Raw genomic sequence first — 26,002 nt, forward strand, 5'->3', positions numbered from 1 at the left:
AAGCAGGGAAAAAAAGAAAAAAATCAACTCTGTGTTTTTAAAAGGACCCCAAGTAGGGCCACGCAAGAACTTTTCAAGGACTTTATTTTTTATATTTTAATTGGTAATGATAATTCACTTAAAGGAAAGCTTTTTGAAAGAACATGTAACTGCCAGTGGAACTTCTGAGGGATCTTAGATCTACATCAACATTTCTGGTGAGAACAAGACAGCCCAGTTCAGACAACCAACAGCAGCTCTGACGTTCATCTGAAATGGCAGAAAATCATTTTCAGGTCCTCTCCTCAGCTGGGCCAAGCAGTGATTTTAGTTACTTTGTCCAGAAGGTCTTAAGGCCCCACTACTGCTGGAGGATGCTCTCCTACTCCCAAGCATACCTGTGGCACTGCAAGTCCCTCATAACATCAGTGTGTGCCCCGTGTCCACCACACTGATACCTGGCTGCTTACAACTTGGAGAAATCTACTGTTGCCACTTCTGAAATGTAAAATAAAATGCATCTTACAGGGAATTTTATGAATCTTAACTCCTGAGTATCAGCAGACATCAAAGTGCTGATAAAGATCCAACACAATTCAGGTATTTAGACTGTCCTCTGGATTTGTTCCATTTAGTTCCAGGATTTCAGAGTAACTCATGCACGGAAAGATTAATTTTAATTCTAGATTTTAGTTTAATTGCATTTCATTTTGACACTAAAATCCCGTGGACGTGTTTTACTAAGGAGTATCTCAACACAGAACAAAAAACTCACATTCTGGAAACAGTACAAAATCGTGAGAAAAGGAATTAGCCTCACACATACCCTTCATCTAGGGAAAACAATGCACTTGGTGCACCCTTTCTTCCTGATACTAGTCCTCTGAAAAGTAAGAGAATGAATCTGCAACATAATACTTACATTTCTATGAAAGAGATGCAGAAATACTTAATGCTTTAACAGATTATGGAACAAGCTTGCAAATATCTCAAGTCAAGGAAAAAGGAACAGACTTATGTGTTCTGTTTTTTTGGCACAGAAATGCTCATAATCTCTTTTTATTGTGTGTGAACTAATACTACTAAAAGAGTCTTTCCATGTTGTGCCTTGCTGCCTCAAATGGCTGAGGCCCCTTGACATGTACTCAATTCACGTGAAATCCCAACAGCACTGTAATAGATTTTGATCCATTTTTCCCATTGTATTTCGTTAGTGATTTGTCAGGCAGATCTCTGCAGACACAGTGAAGGCTGCAGCCACCTTCCTGCTGAATGGGAGCTCTATTATACATGTCTGAAGGGATTGAAAGGGCTTGGTGATCAGCACATTAAGCTATAATGATGGTTTATGTCTGGTGTGGTCTCTAAGCACTTGGTAAATATTCTGTACCCATGCAGTGATCAGAAGCCTGCAGAACAGGTTTCTAAAAACTCCTGAACATAATATCCAGAGTTAATTGGCTATAGAATTTTATTTTTTTTTTCTTTCTCAGGTAGTCTCCTCCTAAGAAATGAGGGGGTGGAGAGATTTCCTCAGGTTTGACAGCTTTGCTGCCCCAGCCATTTAGACTGTGACTCCGTGTGTTTGTGCAGGTATGCATCCATTCAACCATGGGCAAGAAAGCAAAAGGAGATGTGGATCCGTAGGCCACTCTGGCTGCCACTGTAAAGGCTGTACTGCAGGGACCATATGGGAAAGACATTAAGACCCCATGTCTGGTGACTAATACACGGAATAGTGCGCAGAGTTTGACAGAGGGGATTAGAGGAGCAACACAGACTGAGCCATTCATTCGTATTTCAAGCTTGAGTAATTTCTGTGCTTTAACTTCTATTAATGCTGTGAGCAAAGTATTTTCTAAACACCCGAGACCAACTGCTCATGCACTGAGGAACCCATATCTATGGCAAGGATCACCGAGGTTTCCCTCAGATGAGTTTTATACCAGACATACAGAGAATTTTCACATGAAATCAGGTCAGAATGCATGCATTGGAGCACTAATCATTAATGTCCAAGAGTCATGTAATGACTCTAACTGGTAATACTTTTGTGAATTCTTCCCCACAGCTTTTTCTTCTTTTTTTTTTTTTTTACACCTTTTTCTTCCTTTTTCTTTTTTCTATCCAAAGTCAGATTGTTTTGGACAGCTCCCTACTGCCACCACCACCAAGAAAAGAACAATATGCATAAGCACTGTGATTTTGTAGCTAAACTACACAGGAGTTTAGTCCCCAGTCTCTGAAGCTAGGTTGATATTCCTACTTCCCTTTCTCTCCTCTCCCAGGAAAAGTCACCCCAGAAAAAGGTGTTATTTTTCAGCTTAAGTGGCTTCATAGTCCAGTTTTCTGGGTGGCTGCACAGCAGCTCTACCAGCACAACCAACAGGACAATACTGGGACAGGAATGTTGCTCAGGGAACAGTGAATATCGTACAAACTGGCACACTTTCTGGAGGAAGACAGAACCAAGACCTTCATGTGTGAGATTTAATTCAGGGCACGTGCATGTCTAATCACCGGCATGTAAATCTTTTATGATCAATTATATATAAGCATAATAATTTTAGGCCCTGATACTTAATTTACTTTGAGATTAATGCTTCCTATGTTTTTCACAAAGTAAGAGATTCTGAAATACTATTAACCTTTGGCTCACTGCTTTGTTTATATTTGATACTTCAACTCACTTGAACATTTCTGAATTGTGTTACTATTTAATGGTTCCCAGGACAGCCTGCCTGAGTGTGCTCTATTTCCCTCTTGGTTTATGGTCTGTTCCAAAGCCCACTGAAGCCTCTGGTTGTCTTTGGATCAAGTTGTTAGTCTATAATACTTTTATAACACAACCATTACCTTATAGAAAAGCTCTGAGGAATTTAAAACTGATGAAGCAAATGAAGAACTAAAAAAAAATCCTTCTACTGAAGGTTCTGAGTTTTCCCCTGAGTTTCCATTTTCCTGTGCTCTTCTCTCTGTAGGCTGCTTCATCCCCACGATGATTTCTGCTACAGAAATGGCAGCTTTTGCCTCCGCGGCAGCCCATCAGCAATAGCTTGCAGTCACTGTGATGGCAGGGCTCCTCACCTCGGCAAGTCTGTCACAGCTCTTGGCCCATCACCGTATGTCCCCCATGTAGCAGATCCTGATCCCACATCCTCTGAACTTGGACAGGAGGCAGCAGATGAAGGGAACTGCTTCGGAGCTTTTATGCTGGGCCAAAATATCCCCCCACACAGTGAAGGGAATTCTCCATATGCCATTTGCAGCCCCTACTCAATCCTAAGTATGACCACATCGCAGGTCTACACCAGCTCAGTTTATATTTCCTGATCCTGCCTAGTTCTTTCTATTTTTTGCAGGCAGTAGGTTTGAGCTTACACATGTATACCTCAGACTGCCTTATTCATTATGTTCCCTGGGAAAAGTAACCACTTCAATTACTTTGTACAACATGGGTCTGAATAAATCCCTGCTTGGAAACACATGCTTGGTTTTCAGAGGGTGCTGCTGGAAGTGTTAGCAGCATTCCAAATGCTGCAGTAGACTTCCACACCACAAACACCATTTTATATCCTTTACAACTGTGCACATCTAACAGCAAACAATAAATCTATCTTACTAATTACACATTCAGCTTGTTATAAGTGTCGTAAAACAAGTACAGCTGCTAAAGCCATGAAATGATGTCAAATCATATTTCTGCTTTCTAGAGAGAAGCAGGGTTATTTTCCAGTCTCCTGATGAAGTTGACTGTTCAAAGCCATGTGTGGAAACAGCTGCCAACTAGGTCATCCACTTTAATTAGGTAATGATATTGTCTTTTTTCCTACCCGTTTAAAAGTGTTTGACATTGTGTAATTCAAAGTGACTTAAGTGTTTATCATAAAAAGCTGCCTTAGGAAGAAATTGAAGCACGTGGTACTAAATCCAAGACCCAGCATTTTCTCCTTAGCAGCCAAGTTGTGTCTGTTCAGCCACAGAGAGTTGCCTAAAATACAACTGCCAGTGTTTCAAAGGGGGTATCTGACGCACGGGCAGCTGAAGATCTGATTCCTAAAACTCTCAAAAATGTATTCCACTGCAGCTGTATGGGAATAAGAGCCAGTAGTCTTTATGGCAACCTAGACTGACTAACACAAAACTTCTCCTAAAAAAAAACAAAAACCAAACAAAACAGCAACAACAACAAAAAAAGTTGTCTGAGATTCAAAAGAAAACAGCATTCTAACAAAAAATTAAAAAATGTTACCTCATTCAGGCCAGAGTTACTGCTCTCTGGCTCCTGGCTAGGCTCTTTCTCACAGAAGACAGACATTCAAAGAACATCCTGATGTCCTATCTAGCAGCAGCCAACAATACAAGCTTTAGAAAAACATGGGGCTACTTGCAACATGAAAGAGAGGTAAATTAAATTTTCACATTAGAAGGAAATACCACAGGACATATTTATACAAATGTGTCTGAATAAAATCAGCAGCATCTGTTTGAAAAGATGTCTTATTAGCTGCCCCCACAGTTCCCAATGCAATTTGGCTGGGCAAGCAGTAATGTTAAAAAAATTAAGTTTTACCTTCCCATATCTGGATGCAAAGGTTCCCGTGAGTAAGGAGTGAAAAATAATTATCGTCTCATCCAAATCCCACACAAATACACGCTGTGATGACAGATGGGGTGGAAAAGAGAAATACAGTTACACATTACGCAAATGCAAGAATTTGTTCATTCAGGAGATATGTCCTGTTGGACTAGAGCTTTTTAAGATCTCAAGCCCATTTAGAGCACTGACTGCAGATGCTTTGTGAAAGCATGCAAAATGAAAGATGAAGAATTCTGGAACTACGTGCGTTCTGATTGCCCTGAGAGTCTGCTCTCCTAACAATCACAGACATCACCTGTTGTGTGTCAAGTTGGGGGAACAAAACAGCAGACTTACAAGAAGCACAAAGTAAAAAGACGTACATATGAAAAACAGTCTGAGATGCTAATAATACAGAAACTGTGTGATTATTCTGACTACCCAATTTAAAAGGCTTCAGTTGTATTACTGATTTTACTCTGGCTCTTACAACTCACTCATTTGATAGTCGGTTTTGCTAATAGATGCAATCACTTCTCTTTGCTGGATTTATGTAAGTTAATGTCATTACCTCAATCTCACTGTCAGCAGTAGGAGAAGGATCGTTGCTTCTTTTTGACCGGGCTCGTACCTTGCCATCCGAACCTCTGTGATGTCTGTCTGTTTCTATATCTTTTGCTGGTGTTGTTGCATATTCCCCTATTTAGAAAAAAAAGAATTCCATTATAAGCTTAGTTTTTGCACCGATCATTATAATAAAAGCAGGAAAGCTTTTAGCGGAGAGCACCAGAAACATTATGAAAATGCTATCAGAAAATCTCTTTTCATGTCAATAGCTGACATTGTTAGAGAAATGATTTATAACTTCTAAGATTAGTTGCAACGATTTCAGAAAGCACCAAGTCTTTATATAAAACATTTTAAAGTGGATGTGTCACTTCGAGAACCTTAACACATTTTTAAATTAAAAACAAACAAAAACAATATAACTTTTTGAGTTTTACCCCCCTCTCCTCCTTTTCCAAGAGAGAAATTAGAAAGTGGAAAAGGAAACGAGGATCAATTCAACATCTGCAAAAATGATGTTTTCTTAACTCGATGAATACTCATGATTAAAAAGATACTTTCAACATCAACTTTTATCTTTAAAATACATAACTAGCCTGTTTAGCTGTATTCCACTTCACAAGGGACAGTAGTTTAGAAATAACTGAGAAGAGACAGGTAAAACTTCCCTGTATAAAGTATCTGTTTTGATTGGCTGGAGTTTCTTAAACCTGTCCAGATTTCACTTACCTTACATTACAAATCCTTTTCAAACATATTTTTCTTTTCACCTTGCTAAGCTGTGGCCTCTCCAGCTTCCTATAATAACCATATTCTTCTTCAGAGCAGCTTGGATTGTGCCTAACAAGCCTTTTTTGAAGCCACGCTTTCTCAAAAAGGCTGAGATAAGATCTAAGAACAGAAAATCCTCCAACTGCTTTCAGAGCAATCTGTGACCACTTCTTTTTAACAACCAATATTAGTTTATTTTTCTTTCAGAGCAACCACAGATGTTCAGATTTGTTCCATAAGTCAGCAGACCTACAATGGGCGTATACTGTTATCATCCTCAAATTACGTGGCATTTTATGTAAATGTTATTGCATGCCAATGAAAACTTTAGTAGGGAAGTGATATCTGAAGACTGTACTTGAACAGTACATTGGAGGATCATAATCCGTCAATAATTCCATAAACCATTTAAGCCTCAAGACTTTAAAAATTAAGCGCTCAAAGAGAGGCCACAAATTCTTAAGACTTTTTGCATGAAATTCATCCTGAACTTTTAACTTAGACAAACAGTTTATGTTGATTTTTTTATAAAGAGAGATTTTCTCTTAATGAACTTATTTATGAATGCATATATTACATTTTGTTATTAGGAGTGAACACGAACCTTGATGGAGATGTGCGCTAATAAGTGAGGAAACTCTGGGGCTTTTTCAGAGCATGCCACTCATTGCTAAACACATTAGTACTTCTTACTAATCTGGATTTTGCATGTAATTATTTTCTACCTTAAGAGGAGATCAAACCAGGCGTGCTCATGGAAACATCACAGGATAGTCTTACAGAACTTGTATTTTCAAGTCTCTTCCCAAAATTCTGTGTTGTACTGTGTGAGCAGAACTGTTATGTGCTAGGAAATCTCATTTATCCAGGTAAATGCATGTATTTAACTAAATTCCAACAACAAGGTTACAGTGCTTATGTCTACAGATGGCTGGAACTGCAAAACTAAGAACAGAAGAAATGCACCTACCAGACAGTGATTCTGTGCTCTGGCTGGTGATATTGTGAGAAGACTCCTGCAGCGAATAAGTGGAGGTTGGGATGGCTGAAGGGCTGATGCTGTTTGTGGACATGTAGGGAGAGTTGTAGGAGGAGCTGTAATACTGTGAGTACTGGCTTTGAGGAAAGCTTGGGTATGATGAATATTCCTTTGAGGAAAAAAGAAACGTAATTTCTGTGTACGACTGGTGTTATGAATAAATAAGGCACCACATACAGCAAGGCAGTCTTATCTACACATGCAGCAAGTCATGGCTCAGGAATACTTTTGCTAAAGAACCACATTTCTTTCACTTATGAAATTTCTCCTCCTCCCAAATACATTCCTACTTTATTAGAACTAGCTGGCCTCAACAAGAGGTCAGAAATCAGGCAAGTTCTGCTTTTTCTATGGGATTTTATTAATCAGCGCTGACACATTTTGCATCATAGGGTTCAACAATTCTAGTGAAGGAGTGAAGTAGGCTGCATTTTCCCATGATCAGCAACATTTTCTGATAAGCTGTTCAAATAGGATACAAAAATCAAAAAAGCAATCTAACAATTGTTTTGCAGAAATGCTCACACTTGAGATTGTCCCACTGCCTCAGTAAGAACTAAATGCTGGAATAATCTTCCCTGTCTGTAGAAAAAATGAACTAAAAACATGAGGTGTGAGAGATCTCAGAGCTGAGGTATCATGATCTTTGTCTTATTTTAAAAGGTCCCAAATAAACTCTGTAACGCTCTGCCCATCTGTTTTTTGTAAGAAGCAGGATGACATTGAAATACATTAGAAAACTTCTCTCTGGATAACTAAAACATAAAAAAAAATGTTTCTTTTGTTTTTAATTGCAGCCCTTGTTCTTGTCCACCTGGTTTGCTTTTTCAGATACAGAACTATACTGTCTTTCAACAGTTTTTGTTTCCTCAGAAACATTAATTACCATCATTTATTTTATTATAAAATAAAATTAAATAATAGTCTTTAGAAAGACTAAAAGCCCTTTCCTTCTTAACTGCTTACATCTTTGTCTATGACACAGCTATTTCATTAACTCTCAGTCACCATGGAGCTCTCAAGAACAAAGATGACTCAAGTTGTCAAAATAAAATTTAAGCTGAAAATGAAATGAGAGAAATTCATTGTTTTCTCTTAAAGAACATCATAAAATGATGAAAACATCCCACTTATTTTTCTTTTTTGCAGGTAACCTCTATACTTCAATCAAATGCACTTCTATTAGTGTTTATTGACCATGTTTGTAGCCAAAACTGAAGTAATAACAAAATTGCTCACTGTTGTCATTACAAATATGAGTCAGAACAAGTACCTTGCTGTCTAGTGATTGAAATTATTGCTCCACAGCTAACCAAAAAACATTTTCTGGACAGTGTATGCATTTGTTTGGTCCAATCAAGAAAAGCCATCTACTACTGCAAAAACATCTGTCTTGTGCATATATGCTTGCTGTTTATTTATACACACACATTTCTCAAGGTATCTGAAGCATGAAGCCCACAGACAGGTGTACTCTCCAAGAAGGAAGCACAGAGAGACGGCTCAGATGGCTGAGTATTCAGCACCTGCAAACACCTCTTTCAATTTGTTCCTATTTATTACACAGTGCCAAGACAGCAGAGGACAGGATCCTAAAAGGGGAGCTCTCTGTGTAAGATGGAAAACATACCTGAAAGTTGTAAGATGGCAGTGAAATGATGAAACTCCTGGAACTGCTGTGCAACACCACAGCAGAGACTGCCAGGAGCATGTGTTGATACACACATCTTGAAACTAACCGCCAGGCCACCCAAGCAGACCAAAATGGCACATGGCAAAACACACGCTAGAACCTTCCTTAAATATATGTAAGCACCAGGGTAATCTCTCTGATCTGCCAGTCTCCCAGGTGCTTAAAATAAGTGGCAAGGTTACCAATAATAAATGCTGAGCCATACCTGATGCACAGCACTGAATCCAGCAGTATTTGTCAGGCCATTGGCTCCCTGGTAAATCCCTGTTGTGCCTAAGGGAGAGAATATCACGGTCATAAAACACAGCAGCAATCAAAACAGTGGGATATGTATAAATAAAGAATTTCCACCAGGAAATAAAGTACCTGCTCCCCAGAAATAAGCGTATCATAAATCTTGACAAACATAGGCTGTAAAGACTGCAGGCTAATACTGAGGTCTGCTTGCTGAAAGACGTTTAGAGACAACAACCCCATTTAAAAATCTGTCACTTCTTTTTCTGATAAATAATGGAAACTTTTTTTTTTTAATGATCTTTTATATAAGAAAAAAACTGGATTACATTTGCAGTCACACACACACACACTTTCATGCATAGGTATGTCCTGGAATCTTGTCTTTATGGACCAGGTACCTAAAAATTTGTAGGTTGTTTGAAAATTTGTACCCTGGTGTTGGTAACCAAAACATAAGAAGCTTCTGAAGCTTCTGGACCAGCAGGGAGCAAAAACATTGCTTCATCCTATGAAATAATGAAGAGAAAGGATGGACAGGTGAGTTTTACATAGTTCCTTCCCAACAAAGTAGCTGATATCCATCCAAGGCTTCTTAGCTGCGGGAAGCATTACCGCAAGAATTTCATGGGCAGAGAAGTAAAGGTTCAGAAAACAGGAGGTTCGGACAGTCCTCCTTCGACAGATGACTGAAAGCTTCCTGTCCTCTAGACCCCTTTCTAGACCCCTGAGCAAGTTCTAGCCTTGGTTTAACTCCAGTCTATGCTGTTTCCCATTTCAAAATTTTCCTGTTTGTATGGATTGAGAATTTCTTTCGGGACCATGTGGCATGATGTTAATCTATACCAAAAGTCTTCTTTCCATGTTGTCAGGAGTGTTTGCATCAAGGGATAGCTTCATGTACAAGTTGCAAAAACTGGATTATGCTGACTCCATCCTAACAGAAGGTGGTGGGCTCCAAAGGGCACTCAGCCCCACTGCTTCCACAGTGACCTAAATACAGTGAAAGAGGTCAGATTTTGTTGCTGTGTAGCCACAGTGGGCTCTTGCCTAGGCTTCATTTTGTCACCTCAGAGCATGATCAACTGAGAAATTGGCCCTAATAAAGAGCCTTTTCTTCTTAACATGTTTCTTACCCTAGGAATGATTTTGAGCAGTGCTATTTTAGCCACATGAAGATGTGGAGAGAGTCATGTGGCATCTTTTCTCCAAAGGTCCACTTGCTTGTTTTTATTTTAAGACACAAGATTAGCTAGGGAATGGACAGCTGAACAAACTCCACTTTGCCAAGTGCAGCTACAAAGCAAAAGCAGTGAGAAGTAAGTCTCACGCCAAAAAGAAACAAGAGGGAAGATCTGCCTTCCAGAACTAATTAGCTGCCACATGTAGCCTTCAAAAATAAAAGAGGGCAGAGAGGAGGAAAAGATGGTGCAGGTGAGTGCTGGATCTCTGGAGCCTTCTTTGGATGCTGGCTGGGGAGAGCTGAGCTAGCGCAGATGGGTTCAGGTGATGCCTCCCCCTAGTATTCAGGAAGAAAGCCAGCGCAGCACCTGATCCCTCCTCCTCTGTACAGCCCATATGGGGGGGACCGCCCAGAGCAGCATCCTGACAACAGCAACATGTTCAGCTATTGGCATTTCCCCACCTCCTACCTATGCCAGGCTTTGCTTTTCCACATTTCTTCCAAAAAAAAAAGTGATGAGTATACAGCAGGAGGAATCTATTCCTGTGGTAAGCAAGCATTTCTCACCACGGTGAAGGGGAGTAATAGAGCCCCAGCGCTTACAGGCAAGAACAACTTTCACAGAACACAAAACAGCTCTTGTACACCAGAGCTCCAAACAATACAGGGGGGAATTTCTGATCCTCCTAAACTGTCATTTAGAAACAATCCATCATCCTTTATTAAAGCTGTCAAGAGGGGGATAAGTTACCTCAAGGGACTCACACTTTATGTGTAAATTGTGATGAGAACACGTTTATTGCTGTGCTACCTGCGCATGATACCATAGCTTCCCAGTTTCCAAGTGATCTGAGAGAATTACAAAAAGGAGAGACCTGCACTACTGGAACGAGCTTACTTTGAGCTTTGCACCACCTGTGCAACACCAGTGGGTCCGTGCACACATGGTGGGGTGCGAGCAGGGAGAATAGGGTAAGAAATACAGGGGTGAGAGAATGGGGAAATGACTCCACAGCTTCCTGCAGTGCGCTGTGACTAGATGCTACCTGGTGGATTTTGCACTGTGGTTTTGTGGAACACTTTTGCCATTTTAGCTGAGCTACCCCAGGTGCAAGTTCAGGTAACCCCACAAGCTTTCACAATGCGGCTCCCTCTGCCCAGCAGGTTTTCAAAAGGAGGGACTGTGGTGCTGAGACAAACTAAACGTCCTATTTATTTTTTTTTAGCTGTGTATAAGCCTGGTATTTCCCAGAACCTTAACTTCAGCAGACCTGGGAAAAGATTTTGGGAAATCAGGTTTTTCACTGACTCTGTCCCTTGACAGTATCCCAACCGAGTAGGAGTATCACTCGAGTATTGTTTGTCTAAACTGAGATCAAACACAGTCCTCTTTTTCTTTCTTCTCCTACAGTACCACACTAGGAGGAGGGAAGCTCCCCCACCCCAGGAATACTCAGTGCTGCGAAGCTCGGTATCTCCTGGCAGCTCAGCCTTGCTAGAGCAGAACAGGTACAGATAAGGACACTTGAGAAAACCAAGCAACCAAAGCTGGTAAAAATTCAGATTTTCTTCCCAGCTGAATAGGGATAAAAAGCTGGGGAAAAACAAAACCAAACAATCAAACAAAACAAAACAAAACAAAAAAAAAACAAACAAACAAACAAACAAAAACCAACCAACCAACCAACCAAACAATGGAATGAAACCAAAAGATCTTGAAAATCCAGGTTCAGAAATACTTCCTTGTAATAATACTCAACATCAATGTTTGTCTTGGGGACTAGAGCTGTCTCTCACGGGGACGACAGCTCAGTCCCTGTTCCACTTTACAGGCTAGACTTCCTGGAGAAACCACATTTTCAATGTGGAACAATCAGTTCAAATGGAAGGCAAACAAACAAGCACCACAGTCAAAGAAGAAAAGGATAAAACCTCCCTTTTCACCCAAAGAAGCGCAGAGAATGAGCCCTGCTAGTTACAGTTTCTGTGAGCAACCTCACAGAACTGAGCCACTCAGAGACACATCAAAACTGGCCCCAAATGTTTGTTTTTTTCCTTCCTAAGTTGTTGGTTAGAAATAAAAATTTCAGTAATAAAATTAATTTTGCTGCATGAAATTTCAGTTTTGCATCAGTAGATTTTACACTCAAAAACCACTGGAAAACAAACCTTACATACTGGCATTAGCAATTTATCATTTTTCTTCAAATGCCTTCCTAGATAACAGCACTTGAAATATTCAGAGGTAGGTTGAAACGACACTAGAAAAGCAGTGGTTATGTTCCCTGGGGCACTTCTAGGAAGCTGCTGGGGAAGCAATGTACAGAAATGCTTGTCCCCCTCTTGTTTCTGAATGGATACCGCCCATTTTTACAGGAGTTTTACTTTCATATCCACTGGCGTATTTTCCCGACGTTTGAAGACAGCACGCTATCTCAAACTGCAGCTGATGTTACACTTGCAACACCGTAGATGAGCACATGAGTAATTTGTTTCTCACTATCTTGGTAGCTCAATGTCGAGTAGTTGCATTCAAATTCCTGCTTGCAAATCAGAAACAAGCCTACGATCTCTGCTTTTGCATCTTCTCCATATGGAATATGGAGAAGTTCACATCTGCGTTCAATCAAACCAGTTGCTAAATGTCACAATGCCCTCATTCACAGGTAGCTTAAAGAACATTTAGCTGGTAATAAAACAATCTGGATTCTGGAGAAGAATAGCTCTTCAGATGTATGGTATCAAAAACTTTCCCTTTAAAGTAAGTATATCACAAACACATCTGCATGAAAGGACACCACATAAAAGCCATGCATATGCTGTACATATTCAGTGCCATGGCTGCTTGATAAGTAGATGTGGCCCTTCCTTCTGTGAGTGTCCAAGGGCAATATTTATAGAGAAACTCTTTGTGAGCTGTTTGATGTTATACATTCATACAGATGGATTTCATTTGCTATGTTTCCCTCATTCCAATTTTAATTCAAATATTTTCAAATCTATACCATGGTCAAAGATAATTTTCAATGGTGTGTGTGTTGCTACTGCACAAATTTCTGTGCACTGCACACCGGCTCCTCCTTCTACTCAGACTCTCCCCTTTCCTCTTTCTATTGCTGCAGTTACAGGCTGCATTTCTTCCTTTCCCTTTCAGGCAAGGGCAAGTAAGGAAAGAAAGGGAATACTCACAGTTATTTTCAGTATCTTCAGAACTAAGCTCTGGCACGGCTAAAAAAAAAAGTTTTGTTTCAGCTTATGAATACACAGTACAACATAGGAATACTGGTGTCTTAGAGAGTTGTGACTGCAGAGATAGAATGGACCTCTGGTGCAGTTCGGATCAATGCTACAGCAAGCCTGAAAGTTAGTTTGTGTTCTTGCATTACACAGGTCAGAGGGACCCTGTCATCAGAAGGGTGTTTGTCTCAGTCTCCTATGCTGAATATTCTTATATAAGAATAATCCACTATATTTAAAAGAACAGATGGTTTGTACTTCCAGTATTCAATGAGACACTCAAAAACCAGAGGAGACAGCCAGGTTCGACAAAGGTGGACAGCAGGGCACTTAACACAGCTCCCTGGGTAGCCAGCACTATTTGCAACTCAGAACATGGCAAGCTGGACTGAGACAAGGGGGTTTGGAGGAGACCTGCCATGGGCCCTTCTGAATACGCCTGAAATAGAACGACGACATTTAGGTTGAAGTGCTTCCTCTAACTCGGAGATGAATCACACAGCGGTTTTAGGGGGAGTTCTCTCAAAGGATCATTTGATCACTTAGCACTAATAAAATAAATGCCTACAGGGTTCAGTTGAATTGCATGGTATTTCACAAGTTTGCCTATTACGGCTTGTATAATCTTACATTAGCAAGCTGTTTTCCTAAAGGAAACAATGTTGACTATGAGCGAGGCAAGGAAAGGCCATAATCTAACTCCCAGCAGAGTGTGCATTACTCTATGCCATGAAGAACATCTGGATGAAGATTTGCATGGTCATTCAAAAAGGTTCCTTGCAGTGCTTTAGCTCTCTGACAAGCTAATGTTTCCTGTAGTAAATATTGCCTTCTCCAAGCTGCTACTTTTTAGCAATAGGTTAAGCACTCCTCAAAATTACCTCCTACCAACTATACTCCAGTGCCTTGTAATGTTCCAAATCCTACAACATCTGCCTGCATTTATTGGGCAAGAAAACTCATAAAATGTTGCACGGCTGTCAGCTGTGGAGGTATTTCAAGACTATCTGACCTGTTAAAGGAGAAGAAAAACTCAACCCATATGTACTTTGTAGCATATTGCTCAACTGTTTGCCATTAGGCATCATGAACCCTTCCCCAAAAACAGTCTTGTATTTCTGTCTGAACGGGCTCAGACAGTATGGGAAAGAGCACACTATATTAACCTAGATGAAAGCTCGGCTCTATCATGTTATAGCACTTGACATCAGCAGTGTCTATTAAAGAATATTGCTCCCAGGAGCATACAAACACCTCCTGCAGATAATAATCCCTGACATGCAGCCCATTTAAAATATGCCCCTTCTCCTCCCACTACAATCCCATCCACTCCAGCTAACCTGACCAGGTGTTTGTAGGCACTTCACATGGTGATATAAAACACAGTTCACAGCACAGTTTTTCTGTGTCAAAGCTCTTCCCTTGCTGCCTGCTTCTGGGAGCATCCAAGGCACAGAGCCTCAAAGAGCTTTAACGAGTGATAACCAGGCCACTTGTACAGGCCTGGCTCTTACCGTGCTTTGGAGCCTGGTCACCTGCAGAGCTTAATCCAGCTCAACAATGGTGTTAAAAGTGCTGTGATGGTTTACATTCACTCTCAGGATTTGAGCCCTGGGAAAGCAATTCAAATTTATTTTATTTTATTTTATTTTTTGAGAAAGTGTTCCTTTTAACCACTCCAATCCAATGATGTTGCAGCTACAGAAGAAAATTGCATTGGATTGTCTTAAAGAACAAATTGCAATGAAATGTTTTAGGCTAAAAAGTGAACATCCTTAGAATAATGAGGTAGATTGTTTCTGTGCAATCCCTTGTTGAAATAAACAATCAGCAAAACTGACTTTATCTGGGAGACTCCATGGGCACTGAAGATGAACAATTCCTCCTGCTGCAGGTTTGATCCGGGGCACAACCCTGCTGCAGCCCCACCGACAGATAACTGGACATGATAAAAGAAAGCTGGATTTGACACCTCCTGTTCTGTTTAGTGGTTATGAGTTCCCAGGTCACCATTAAACTCAAGCAGGCCCTAGAACTTCCGCTGTCATGCTGTTCTGGCCTGTGAGCATAGCCACGTATCTAGCAATTCCCTTCCCCCTGAGCAAGACAAATATCTATAAATACCAAAAGAAAAGAAAAGAGCAAGCTGGGCAGCATGTTTCCACTCTTTGACCCATCATTTAGGATCATGATAACTTTACTGACCGCTTCCTAGAGCCAGACAATTGCCACAAGGCTTTTCCAGCCCCTCTATGCACTGCTTTAGTACTGCAATACCTCCGGGAAGCTAAAAAAAAAAAAACAAACAAAAAAACAAACAGGGACCAACAGAGGATGCTCAGAGAAAGGTATGAAAAACAAGACAAAAGCAGAATGATCTGCCTGGTACTGCCTCATCAGCTTCAATTAATCTGCCAGACACAGACTTTCTAAGCCAAATGCATATCCTCTTCTTTTTATCCTTAATAACTCTCAATGGGCTCTTGGACTCTTCTTCAGACAGTGCAGGTATTCTTGTAGTTCTACAGGTCACAATACTGTCGAGCACAAATTTCACTATTTGAACCCTGCCAATACAAATAGAAAGTGTATCCAAATTGCATGTAAAAAAAACAACCAACATGCAAGAGGGTTATCTGATGCCAACACAGCAGTTAAGAAAGTCCTGATTTGCAAAGCCTGTGCTAAGTGAAGCAGAGTCAGACCCTATTTGTCCACAAATATCAACGCAGTCTCTGATCATATGATTGCACTCTATTTTTTAAGGCTCTGTTTTGAGCATTACCTCACACAGCGCTTGAAAAGGAGATAAAACAAAAAGCAGTACAAATACTGCACCAGTATTTTGAATCATATGTTTCCTAACTTTCAAGTGCTTGACTATTCAGGTATGCTAATTGTTAATGTAAATTTTCATACGTAATTTTATTCTAGGTCTTCTATTGCCTTGTAGGTATTTTCAAGAAAACATTATTAGGTGTTCCAAATCAATTATTCAGTGAAGCTTCTGTAACACTTTAGCATATTCCATGTGACCTGCGCTATAACTGAATAATGAAGGCCAAGTTCATAATTTCTCAAGCTGTTACCATCTGATGATTTTTTGACCTACAAAAATGAAGAAAATACAATTCATAAACAGAAGTCTCCACAACACCCAAACATCTCTGCAATTCAACTGCTTTCTATGTTGATGTTGCATCTATATGAAAGAGAACAATAATTTTAAAATTTCTTATTTATTTTTAAAGCAGAAATGTTAACTGCAGATTTAAGCTGATTCAAACACATATGCCACCTCTTAGCTACCAAACCTCCATTAAGATATGAAAAATGTTCCCTTTTTCTCATCCACTTCTTATTAGCTAGCTCTCTCTCTTGTACAAGATGTCAAAACTGTGATTTAAGATCTCATTATAGCAAAGACGTATTGTTTCCTTTGAAATACATGCACTCATCTGGTCTCTAACTGAGGTCTCAATAGAAATCTCTATATAGCCTCATGTAAAGGGATTTTAGGGTAATATTTGACCATTTCATTATTCATATTTTTTCCAATCTGTTCAACCGTAAAGGCATCTACAAAATATTAATATGTAAAAAGGAGAACAAAGATCCAGGAAAGGAAACCTTTCTAGGATAAATTAAAATCTTGGCTTTTGTTTTGCAGGTCTCCTTGCAGAAGTCAAATCATTACCTAGACTTCAAAACAGCTAAAATAGACATCTTAATTGCCACTTCTTAAGCCCTCCTTTCTTAATGGCTATGAATAACTTTCTGGCTGTTGCTCAGGACCGTAATCTTGGAAATCTCTCATAGTCATATTATCTAGGTTATACCTAAACTTTAAGATTTTTTTTTTGCCTAATATATGGCCTGTCCGATCCATGCAGACACCTTGTTGCCTGATATATGGCCTGTCCAGTCTATGCAGTGATGATGTACAAACAGGATTCACCACGATCACTGGGCAGCACTCACACTTTTTATTTCAACATCAACACTCAGACAGGCAGCTAGATGCTATGGATATCAGGCCTGGAACAGTCATTCTGATGTTTTGTACAAGACACCCCCAGAATTTTTTGTGGTAAACCTGTGAATTGCCTTTCATTCAAGCACACCTGTCTGAAACTACCTGTATCTCTTAACACAGAGATTTGGACACACTCCAAAACACAGGAACCATGCTAGGAGAACGAGGCCTCATGAAGCATACAGCAGCTCTTCACAGCAGATAGCTGGCTGTGGGCAAAGCTCTTCTCCACACAGCCCTCTCCACACCCTCCTCAAGCACCTCGGCAGACATGAGATACCTCCCAAGCACACACTCTGTCTCAGAGCAGACTCCTGGTTTCAGCTGTGCCACTATCACAACACGTTTTCTGACACTACTTCAGAGTTTCCATGAGTGCAACTCAGCCATGAGAACCTGTGTTCCCATACAAACTTTAAACCCTACCACAAGCCCTGGTGTTTCTTACGGATGAAGGCACCGACAAAGACACGTTACGCTGCTGATAAGCCTCGTTAGAGATGTTTAAGACTAGTTGTCAGCCCCTTTCTCTCCTGCAAATACACATTTGCTTCAGAAACATGCACCCTGGTGTTTACTGCCTCCCATGGCACATCCCTTCCTAAGTCCCTCCTTGTTTAATAAGGACCTAGGAATGTATTTTAATATCAACTACAGTAAGGTTTCTGAATAGAAGCACCAAAAAAAGCAGTAAACAGGAAAAGTTAAGGCAGGGCTTTCTCCTTGGGTCTCAGTAGCACAGATCCTTGAAGCTTACAGTGCATCACTGTCAACACCTTTGCTTCTCCCCATGAGTTCCCTCTCCTGTAAGATAGCTGGTTTTTAAACAAAGTAAATGTAGCACGGTCGGCCCCTGGTGTTTAGAAATCTTTGAAAGGGAGGCTGTGCTGTTATTCTGGGGAAACTTGTATTTACACTGTAAAAAGTGAGGTCTGACCCCTCCTGAAGAGAGGCCTCTCCCCGCTGAACTCACCATGGAGCAGAGGACAGCTTTGCTGCCACAGTTTGAGACTGCAACTAATGCAAACCAGCTGTGAAGCAGCAGCTTTTGAAAGAGGCTACTCATTTGCTATTGAGGTTTTAATTTTATGAATCTAAGGCATCTGATTGACAGTTTGCTGAGAATATTTTTTCCGTCTCCTTTATTTTCTGGGACTTATGGGTTCACTATCTGTATGCCAAAGTGTGATCCACACTTCTCAAGTGTAAATTGAGATTTACCCTTCTTGCACATTTCATCACTAAATATTTAAAGAATCGAGCTTAAAATTAAACATGTCACTTCCTTTGCAAAATTAATGCACGCAGAACTAACTGTTCATGCCAAATAGATATTTACGGGCTCACATTAAATATGTAACACACAAACTTGCACACAAAGTGCAAGAAATTCAGGCATCTCTTTGAAAATATTATCCAGATACTGACATAGGCCAAAATGTTTCAAGCATAATAAAACATTTCAATCAGTTAAATGTTCAGATTTTACTTTGTCTCAAGCATAAGCAATTCCACAAACATAAGCAACATCCATGATTAGTCCATTTCAAGTCAGCATTGCACAAAATATATGCCACTTTCTATTCATTCATTACTTGACAGCTGATCAGAACAGACTCTATAAAGAAAACAAATGCTCAGCAGTAGCAAGGAATTTCACTGCGTAGGTCTTTGGCCCCAAATTTATGTCTGTACTGAACTCAATACTACTTTGCAATTCCTTGGCAAAGGAAATTTATCCCAGTTACGTAACTGAATTTTCCTTTGTAATGTAAAAAGTATTTTGTGGGTAGATGAATTTGGCTATTAAAAAAAAAAGGTCAAATCTTTTCCTGCCCAACAACAGTATCTGCAGTTTTAACTGTTGTGCAATTTCATAGTTTCATACCAGCTGTCATTTTAGCAATAACTGAAGAGCGAGACATTGTCTAGGAATTAATGACAAGCTGGGAAGAGATGGCCTGATGTGCAATGAGGGGGTAACACATGCTTATGTGACCACAGGAAATGCTCTATAAGCTGGCTGCTATTGCTCTCTCTACGCAGCTTATGTTTTTTTGTATTAGCTAACACGCTGGCACAATTTTCTCATAGTATTTTATGTAGCTGATTAAATGACAAGTTTATTACATTCCAAAGATTTCCTCAAGCGTTTGATAATTCATTTGCTCCTATGGAGGGCCAGATTCCATTCTGTTACACTAACATGAAATCCAAAAATGTTCTTTCCAAGTGAGCAAAGGGTTGCCAGGCTAGTATTCATAGGACTAAAACCCTAGTCTGCTCTTCGCTCACCATCCAAGGGACAGGAAGATCAACACATCAGGAAGCGAACAGCGCGCAGAGGGATGAGAGATGATGCTGGATGAAGCACCTACTGCCTATGCAAATCCAAAGCAACAGTTTGCAGCATCAAGAATCTCCTCCAGTAACCAAGGATAAATACATACGAGGTGTTACAAAACTAGGTAAGGGTGTCTGTAATATGCACAATGGCTAGGGAGTAGATGCATAAAAAATATCTCTGAGGGTTGCTGTAAAAAAATGGGGGGGGGGGGGGGGAGAGGAGCAGAGAGGTGTTCCAAAAACAAATAAACAAAAAAAACAACAACCCAACCCAAACAAACAAGACACATTTTAGTTGGAACATTTGTTTCATGTTCTGACCAGCTATTTACAGCCTTATGAAAACAAAAGGAAAGTAATAATTATCAAAAGGTGTGGAAGTGTATGGTTTTACTAATCTTAATTAGCTCTACCAGACACAGTATCGCAGACAGATACACACACCAGTGATTCAACCAGAGAGTGCTGGGTTTGACAGCCCTGCTCTTCCTTTTTGTTGAACCATGGAACCATTTGGGTAAGATTATGCTTGGCTGGAGTACAAAAAGTTTGCCCTACTGCAACTCCTGTCTGTTTGTGCTGTTACCATTACTGCAGTGAAGCCAGAAAAGAGAGCGGGTGTGTGTCATTAGCTTATCTGGGCCCCTGCCCAACAAGAACCATTTTCCTCAATTAGCAGTTTAGACAGTAAACTCTTTGGGGCAGAGGCTGAATATAATCTTTGTGTCTTGTATTCCATTTCTACTACTGAATAATTTTACGAAAGGTCCGAGCAAATCACTGAACTGCTAAATTTTCATAAAACGCAAACTTAGAAAAATGTGTGTTAAAAAGTAAATATATTTCTAATATTTCTAATATCTAGACTATGGTGCTGTTCAATGCTGCAGTTGTGTACTTACATAAGGATCCATTAGGAAATGGCATATCGAATCAACACTTTTTCCCCCCAGCATTACAGAAGTATTACTTTAAAGACAGAAAAACCTAATTCAAACTGATACTTCTGATTCATGGCTCTGGAAATAAGTGGCATCCCTCAACTGGTCATATGCATACTGCAAATATCTGAGCTTCAATATCAAATATTATTTTTGTAAATACACTAATGGCCTGAATCAACGCTGTAAACAGCACTGATTAAAAAAAAAAAAAAGAGAATACAGTCCCTCCTTCAGAGTAAATAATACTAGATTTCAGTCTATTTGAATGTTACTCAGTCTGCCAAAATACTATCACATCCACTCTGTTACATGGCAATTAAAATCATTATTTCAATCTATAGTAAGTTTGTGACACAGTTTCATGTCATTTTTGTCAGCTATGGAACTTGCCAACCTCATCTTTTATATTTATATGTGTGTGTGACATATTGCATTAGCTATTTGGCTTAAAATCCCTTCCATATTTAATTTATTTTCATGCTATGGGAGCATGAAAATAGATTTCCCCTTCTGGCTGTCCACAAAATATTTTTTTTTCTTTACCACTTAGTGATTGAAAGAAGGTTTTATCCTCATTATTACTTTTCAATGTATTCTGTTCTTGCTAAAGAACGAGGATACAGGTGGAAACAGCAATTAAAAATGTAAAGCTGAACACTACATTGCATCTGCATTATCTGTGTTTGTAATGAAAATGAACAGATTTAAGGGAGCACAGAATCTGGCTTCAGAAGCAGCACATTACTGACAACAGCCATCAGGGAGGTGAGGCCCTGACACACAAATCCCAGCCAGAGCTTATGCTGGTTCCAAAGAAACATGAGAGCAAACCAACCAGCTCCAGCTACCTTGGCACTTACTGAAGGAGAACATTTGTCCTAGAGCTCTGTGAGACAAAGTGTTTGTCACCCAAAAGTACATTAGTCCGTGATTGCATAACACACCTATTTCCTGGCCATGTAATTCATAAATGAGGGGACCGCGAGGATTTCACAGTCTGCACAAGCTGCTCAAGATTCATGGCCTGACCACCCACGCCTGCATGCAAACAGCTTCACTGTGTTGCTCTGGGAGCTGATGCTCAAGAGAGGCCAACATCAGTCAAAGTTATTTCACTTATAGGTACTTGAGCTACTACTGTCTTAAAATACTTGCAGATCTAAGCTTGAAAAAGTCCTTTTTTCCTCACACTGTAAAATACAAAACTAAGCAGCAGGCACTCCTGGAGATTACTTTCCTTACTGATCCACTGCACTTGTCAGCCTCTTCAAGATCCTTTCTCTCTTTTGACATGACATAATAAATATTTTGTCCTTGAAGTGAGGGTTAAGAGCTTGACTCTTCAAGTCCCCCTGAAATTTGATTTTATGAAAGCATTTAAATAAAAATTTGCACTTTCAGCTGTTTTATCACATCAGTAAGAGTTCCTGCCTGGGGCCAGTAATGGGGTGGCCAATAGGACTGATGTGAACTTGGCAGAAGTCCCAACAGTCCTGGAGTTTGGGTGGCATGGAGAGTTGCTGGATTGGGTTAAGGAGATGGAACAATTGCCTCCCTGCCCCCAGGTGCTGCAGCGTGGGAAAGCACAGAGTGCACATTCCTCAGTAGCACTCAGCACAGGAAGGCTCCTAGCTTCTCACTCAAACCTTTCACCAGCACTCAACAAGGTAAATAAACTGTATGGTCAGGGAGATTCAGACTGTTCCCCTGCATGAGCAAGGAGAAGAAGGGTTGAAATATTTATTTACAACAGGAAGACACATTTACTTCTGCTCCCTTTGCCTTGGAGTAAGCACCTGCCACTTACAGAAACTGCTTTCCTATGTTTTACTCTTGCATTTCAGCCAGTTAGCTGGCTGAAATGGCATAAAAATCTGAATGAAAATAAATGATTTTATTTAACACCACAGCATTGCCCTAAGAAACAGTTTATGAAGGTACCTTGGGCACATTCATGCCCATATGAACACGCACAAAGTTCCTCCCAGTCTGCTTTGGCACAACACACGCAGTTACGTCAGTATTCTTTGCAAGTGTAAGATTTTCAAGTCCTGATGCATAAAACTTGTTTGTCCAAACCTCTTGATTGAGCAAAGGGGCCATCTTAAAAATTTCAGTCCCAAATGAGTCAAGAGTTTGCCTTCCCAAATGGCTCAGATTCTTCTAAGCTAACACAAAGCACGTGTGGGAGCTGCATTCTGGAAACAAAAGAAAAACACAAAACCAACACCCAAAACCTAGACATGAATATACCGATCTTCCAAGGCAGTAAAGAAAATGCCCATACTTCTGTCAAAAGTGGCGCAACAGCCATCAGTATCTCATCATATAGCAGCTAGTCAGGCTAGAGCGCAACTGCTGTTGCTCCAGGAGGGCATATACATGATACTTCAGCTCACTGACAAAGCAGCAAACAAGCTGCAACACTCCAGAGCCTCTAACTGCTGTTAACTGCAAGCCAGTTTTACCAAAGAGAGAGGACTTCCACTGCTAACAGCATAACACAATCTCAAAATGGGATTGAGACATTCAAGGAGTAAAATAGAAGCCAAAAACTGAACTCCTAGTTGGAGTAGGATGGATAGAGCATGTAGGAATCAACATTAAGAAAACCACAGCCCTGTGCATTTTTGGTTTTTGTTTTTTTTTTTTTTTTGGTGACACATTCAACTCCAGTGTCTCGAACATGTCCCACATGGAATCTAAGCCACAAAAAACACCTTAGTGTTAGAGATGTGCGCTTTTACAAAACTAGCACATGAAGTCTCAGCCAAAGGTAACTTCTCAGTCTTTAGCTTTCCTAAACAATTTCTGGAACGAAATGGATTTTACCTTGTTTCCTGGTTTATATAACTGTTTAGGATTTTATTTGCTCTTGGATTTAAAATCAAACCAGATGTGTCTGTCCACCTTTCACATTCAGGGCTGAGAAGAAATACAATTTTCTCCTTCCGTTCCTCATTATGTGGGGGATAGCTAAGTGTAGTAACACAGAAGGACACTTTGCCTAGAGTTTTTAAAAAAGACCCCCAGCAATATCAAAAAGCAAAGTAAGAGACTTGATCTTTCTCCTTTCCATGGCTTCCACATGAACTTGGACAAGTCACATAATTCTTCTGTGGTTTCCAACCCTCGTAAAGTTTTCGAGGTAAGGACAAAGACAAGGCAGAATGCATTTGCCTTCCCTCCAGCAGTTGGATCTTGGAGCGGATCAGCCTCTCATGCATATTTTGTACTGACAAGCTCGCACTGCTGCCAGCAGAGCTGCTGCAGTTGTACCTGAGCTGCTTTTAAACTAGGCAGTTTGAATACCTGTAGTCACAGCAGGAAAGACTTCCAATTCACCAGAACCTAAGTTGGGCAATTTTTAACTACCTGAGGCATGTTCATTTGTGTTACTGTTACGTCATCAGCTGTAATGAAGGTATTTGCTTAGAAACAGCAAGAATATTTGCATTTTAATCTCTTGGAATTGTTTACTTAATGCTTGGCTCAGTTCATGCACTCAAGGCAATTCATGTTCAATGCAAGGCATGTTCAAATACACACATGCTAAGGATTAGCAGAAGACAAAAAAGCAGAAGACAAAAAGCAGAAGTCTAATTTTACTGCATTTTACTAGTCAAGTTCAATACAAATATCAAAGTGGACTCAAAGTAAGAGACCTACAAGTGAGGAACGAAAATGCACTCTCCTGGGACTCAATGTGGAAGGACAGAGATGAAGCGACATTTTAAGGACATGATCTCTTTCTCAGAACATACTCATTATTCCTTTTTGTATGTAAAATGATTGACAAAGCTGAAATGGTTATGCTATGGTTCCTCTAATGCAACTGCTGACTCCTTGAAGAATTCCCTGGACGGTATTTTTAAGTTCAGATTTCACAGAGTTTATCCAAATCTTAATACTCCTCCTCCGATTCATGCATAATGGCTTGGCAAGTTTCAGGAAAGTAAATAAACAAACAAACATAATTCACAAAGATCAGGAACAAAAAACACTGGAGGAAAAAAACACATTACTATAGCTAAGATAATGGAAACCTCCCATACGCACTTCAGGATTCTGACCAGCAGCACCAAAATGCTCAAAGAAATCAAATTCCATGCTAAAAATGAGTTAAAGTGAATCATAAAATGAAATTTCACCATTTTCATTTACTTCACTCTTTTTGGCAATTCAGATTTAAACCCTTTCAAGACTTTCTTGGAGTTGGCAAATCAACACTGAATCATGAAATCTGGTGTTTCATACAGCTTCTGAAATGGAATGATGAAAAAATAACTTTAAGTTTTATTTTTAGGAATAGGGTATTTTGGCCTTCCTGGTTGTACAACAAAACAAAGTGTTAGAAAGCTCCAAGCACAAGGCACTGTCATCGATGCCATAAGGAAATCCAATTCTCTATTTTATAACCAGTAATTATTTTGACTGTAATAAAACAGCTACTCTAAACTTATTAAGTCTCAGCTCAGGAACCTTGGGAAAAAACAGCTGCTTTCAGCTTTGCTTTTCTGAATTTCACCTCAACAGCCTGTACTTATTCAATGATGTTGGTACTTCAGGAGATAAAACAGGTAGATGTATCTTAGCAGGCACTGATTATGCGTTAACAGTCAAAAAAAAAAGTAATATGAAGGTATCTTTTATTTATTTATTTATTTATTAAACTTTAGTGGTGATAATACACAGCAGTTTTACCATGCAACAGATTGTTCAGAACAGCACTGGGGAGAAGCGTAATACCACCATTAGTATCGGCACAAAGTGTAAAACCACTTTTGTTTTGTTTCCACTCAGAATACAGGAATTCACACTAACCCAAGAATCCCAATGAGGAAATCACAAAATTAATTTAAAAAAGAACAAAACAAACAAACAAACAAGAACAGTCTCTGTAGAAAGGCAAAGCCTATATTGGTCATATGCGAAGTTTTGCTAGGGTACACAAGTTCTAAATCCAGTACTTCTGCCAGAAATTAATTCCTTGATGAGGCACAACAGAACTCTACAGACTTACCGTCTCTCCTACCGTGACTGCCTACACCTAATCTTTTCATTCTAATTGCAAAAGGAAAAGAATTGATCTAATAAGGGGCATATTATTGTGACTTCTCATAGCACATCACACAAGGCAACAAGCTGTACTTACCATGCATCTGGTAGGTGTATGGTGCTTGTCCAGCAGTTGGGGTACTGAAGCTGGATCCATAGCTAAGAAACCCACTCTGTCCTGGCGAATGGCTCAGGCTGTCCTCCGTTTTGATGCCTTTGGAACATATGGTAGAAACCAAGAGCAGAACATAAGTGTTTGTCACATAGAGGTATAAAGATGCAAGTTTAGGAATTCAGAATATTTCAGATTTTAAACCAATGAACTCTTTTGTTTTT

The 26,002-nt window shown here is 39.9% G+C and overlaps 1 protein-coding gene across 3 annotated transcripts in view; it reads right to left on the reverse strand.

Annotated features, from left to right (window-relative positions):
- EYA2 (EYA transcriptional coactivator and phosphatase 2) overlaps nt 1–26,002 on the reverse strand; it is a 98,381-nt gene that overhangs the window by 24,667 nt on the left and 47,712 nt on the right. For all 3 annotated transcript variants that reach the window (XM_084296878.1, XM_084296876.1, XM_084296877.1), the window contains exons 5-9: nt 25,764–25,880; nt 8,834–8,901; nt 6,867–7,044; nt 5,130–5,257; nt 4,553–4,636 (exon numbers count right to left, since the gene is read on the reverse strand). In XM_084296878.1, the coding sequence (XP_084153004.1) occupies nt 4,553–4,636; nt 5,130–5,257; nt 6,867–7,044; nt 8,834–8,901; nt 25,764–25,880 (575 nt within the window). The remainder of the gene's footprint in view (nt 1–4,552; nt 4,637–5,129; nt 5,258–6,866; nt 7,045–8,833; nt 8,902–25,763; nt 25,881–26,002) is intronic.

Source organism: Netta rufina (genome assembly GCF_964035555.1).
Source record: "Netta rufina genome assembly, chromosome: 16".
Lineage (NCBI taxonomy): Eukaryota > Metazoa > Chordata > Aves > Anseriformes > Anatidae > Netta > Netta rufina.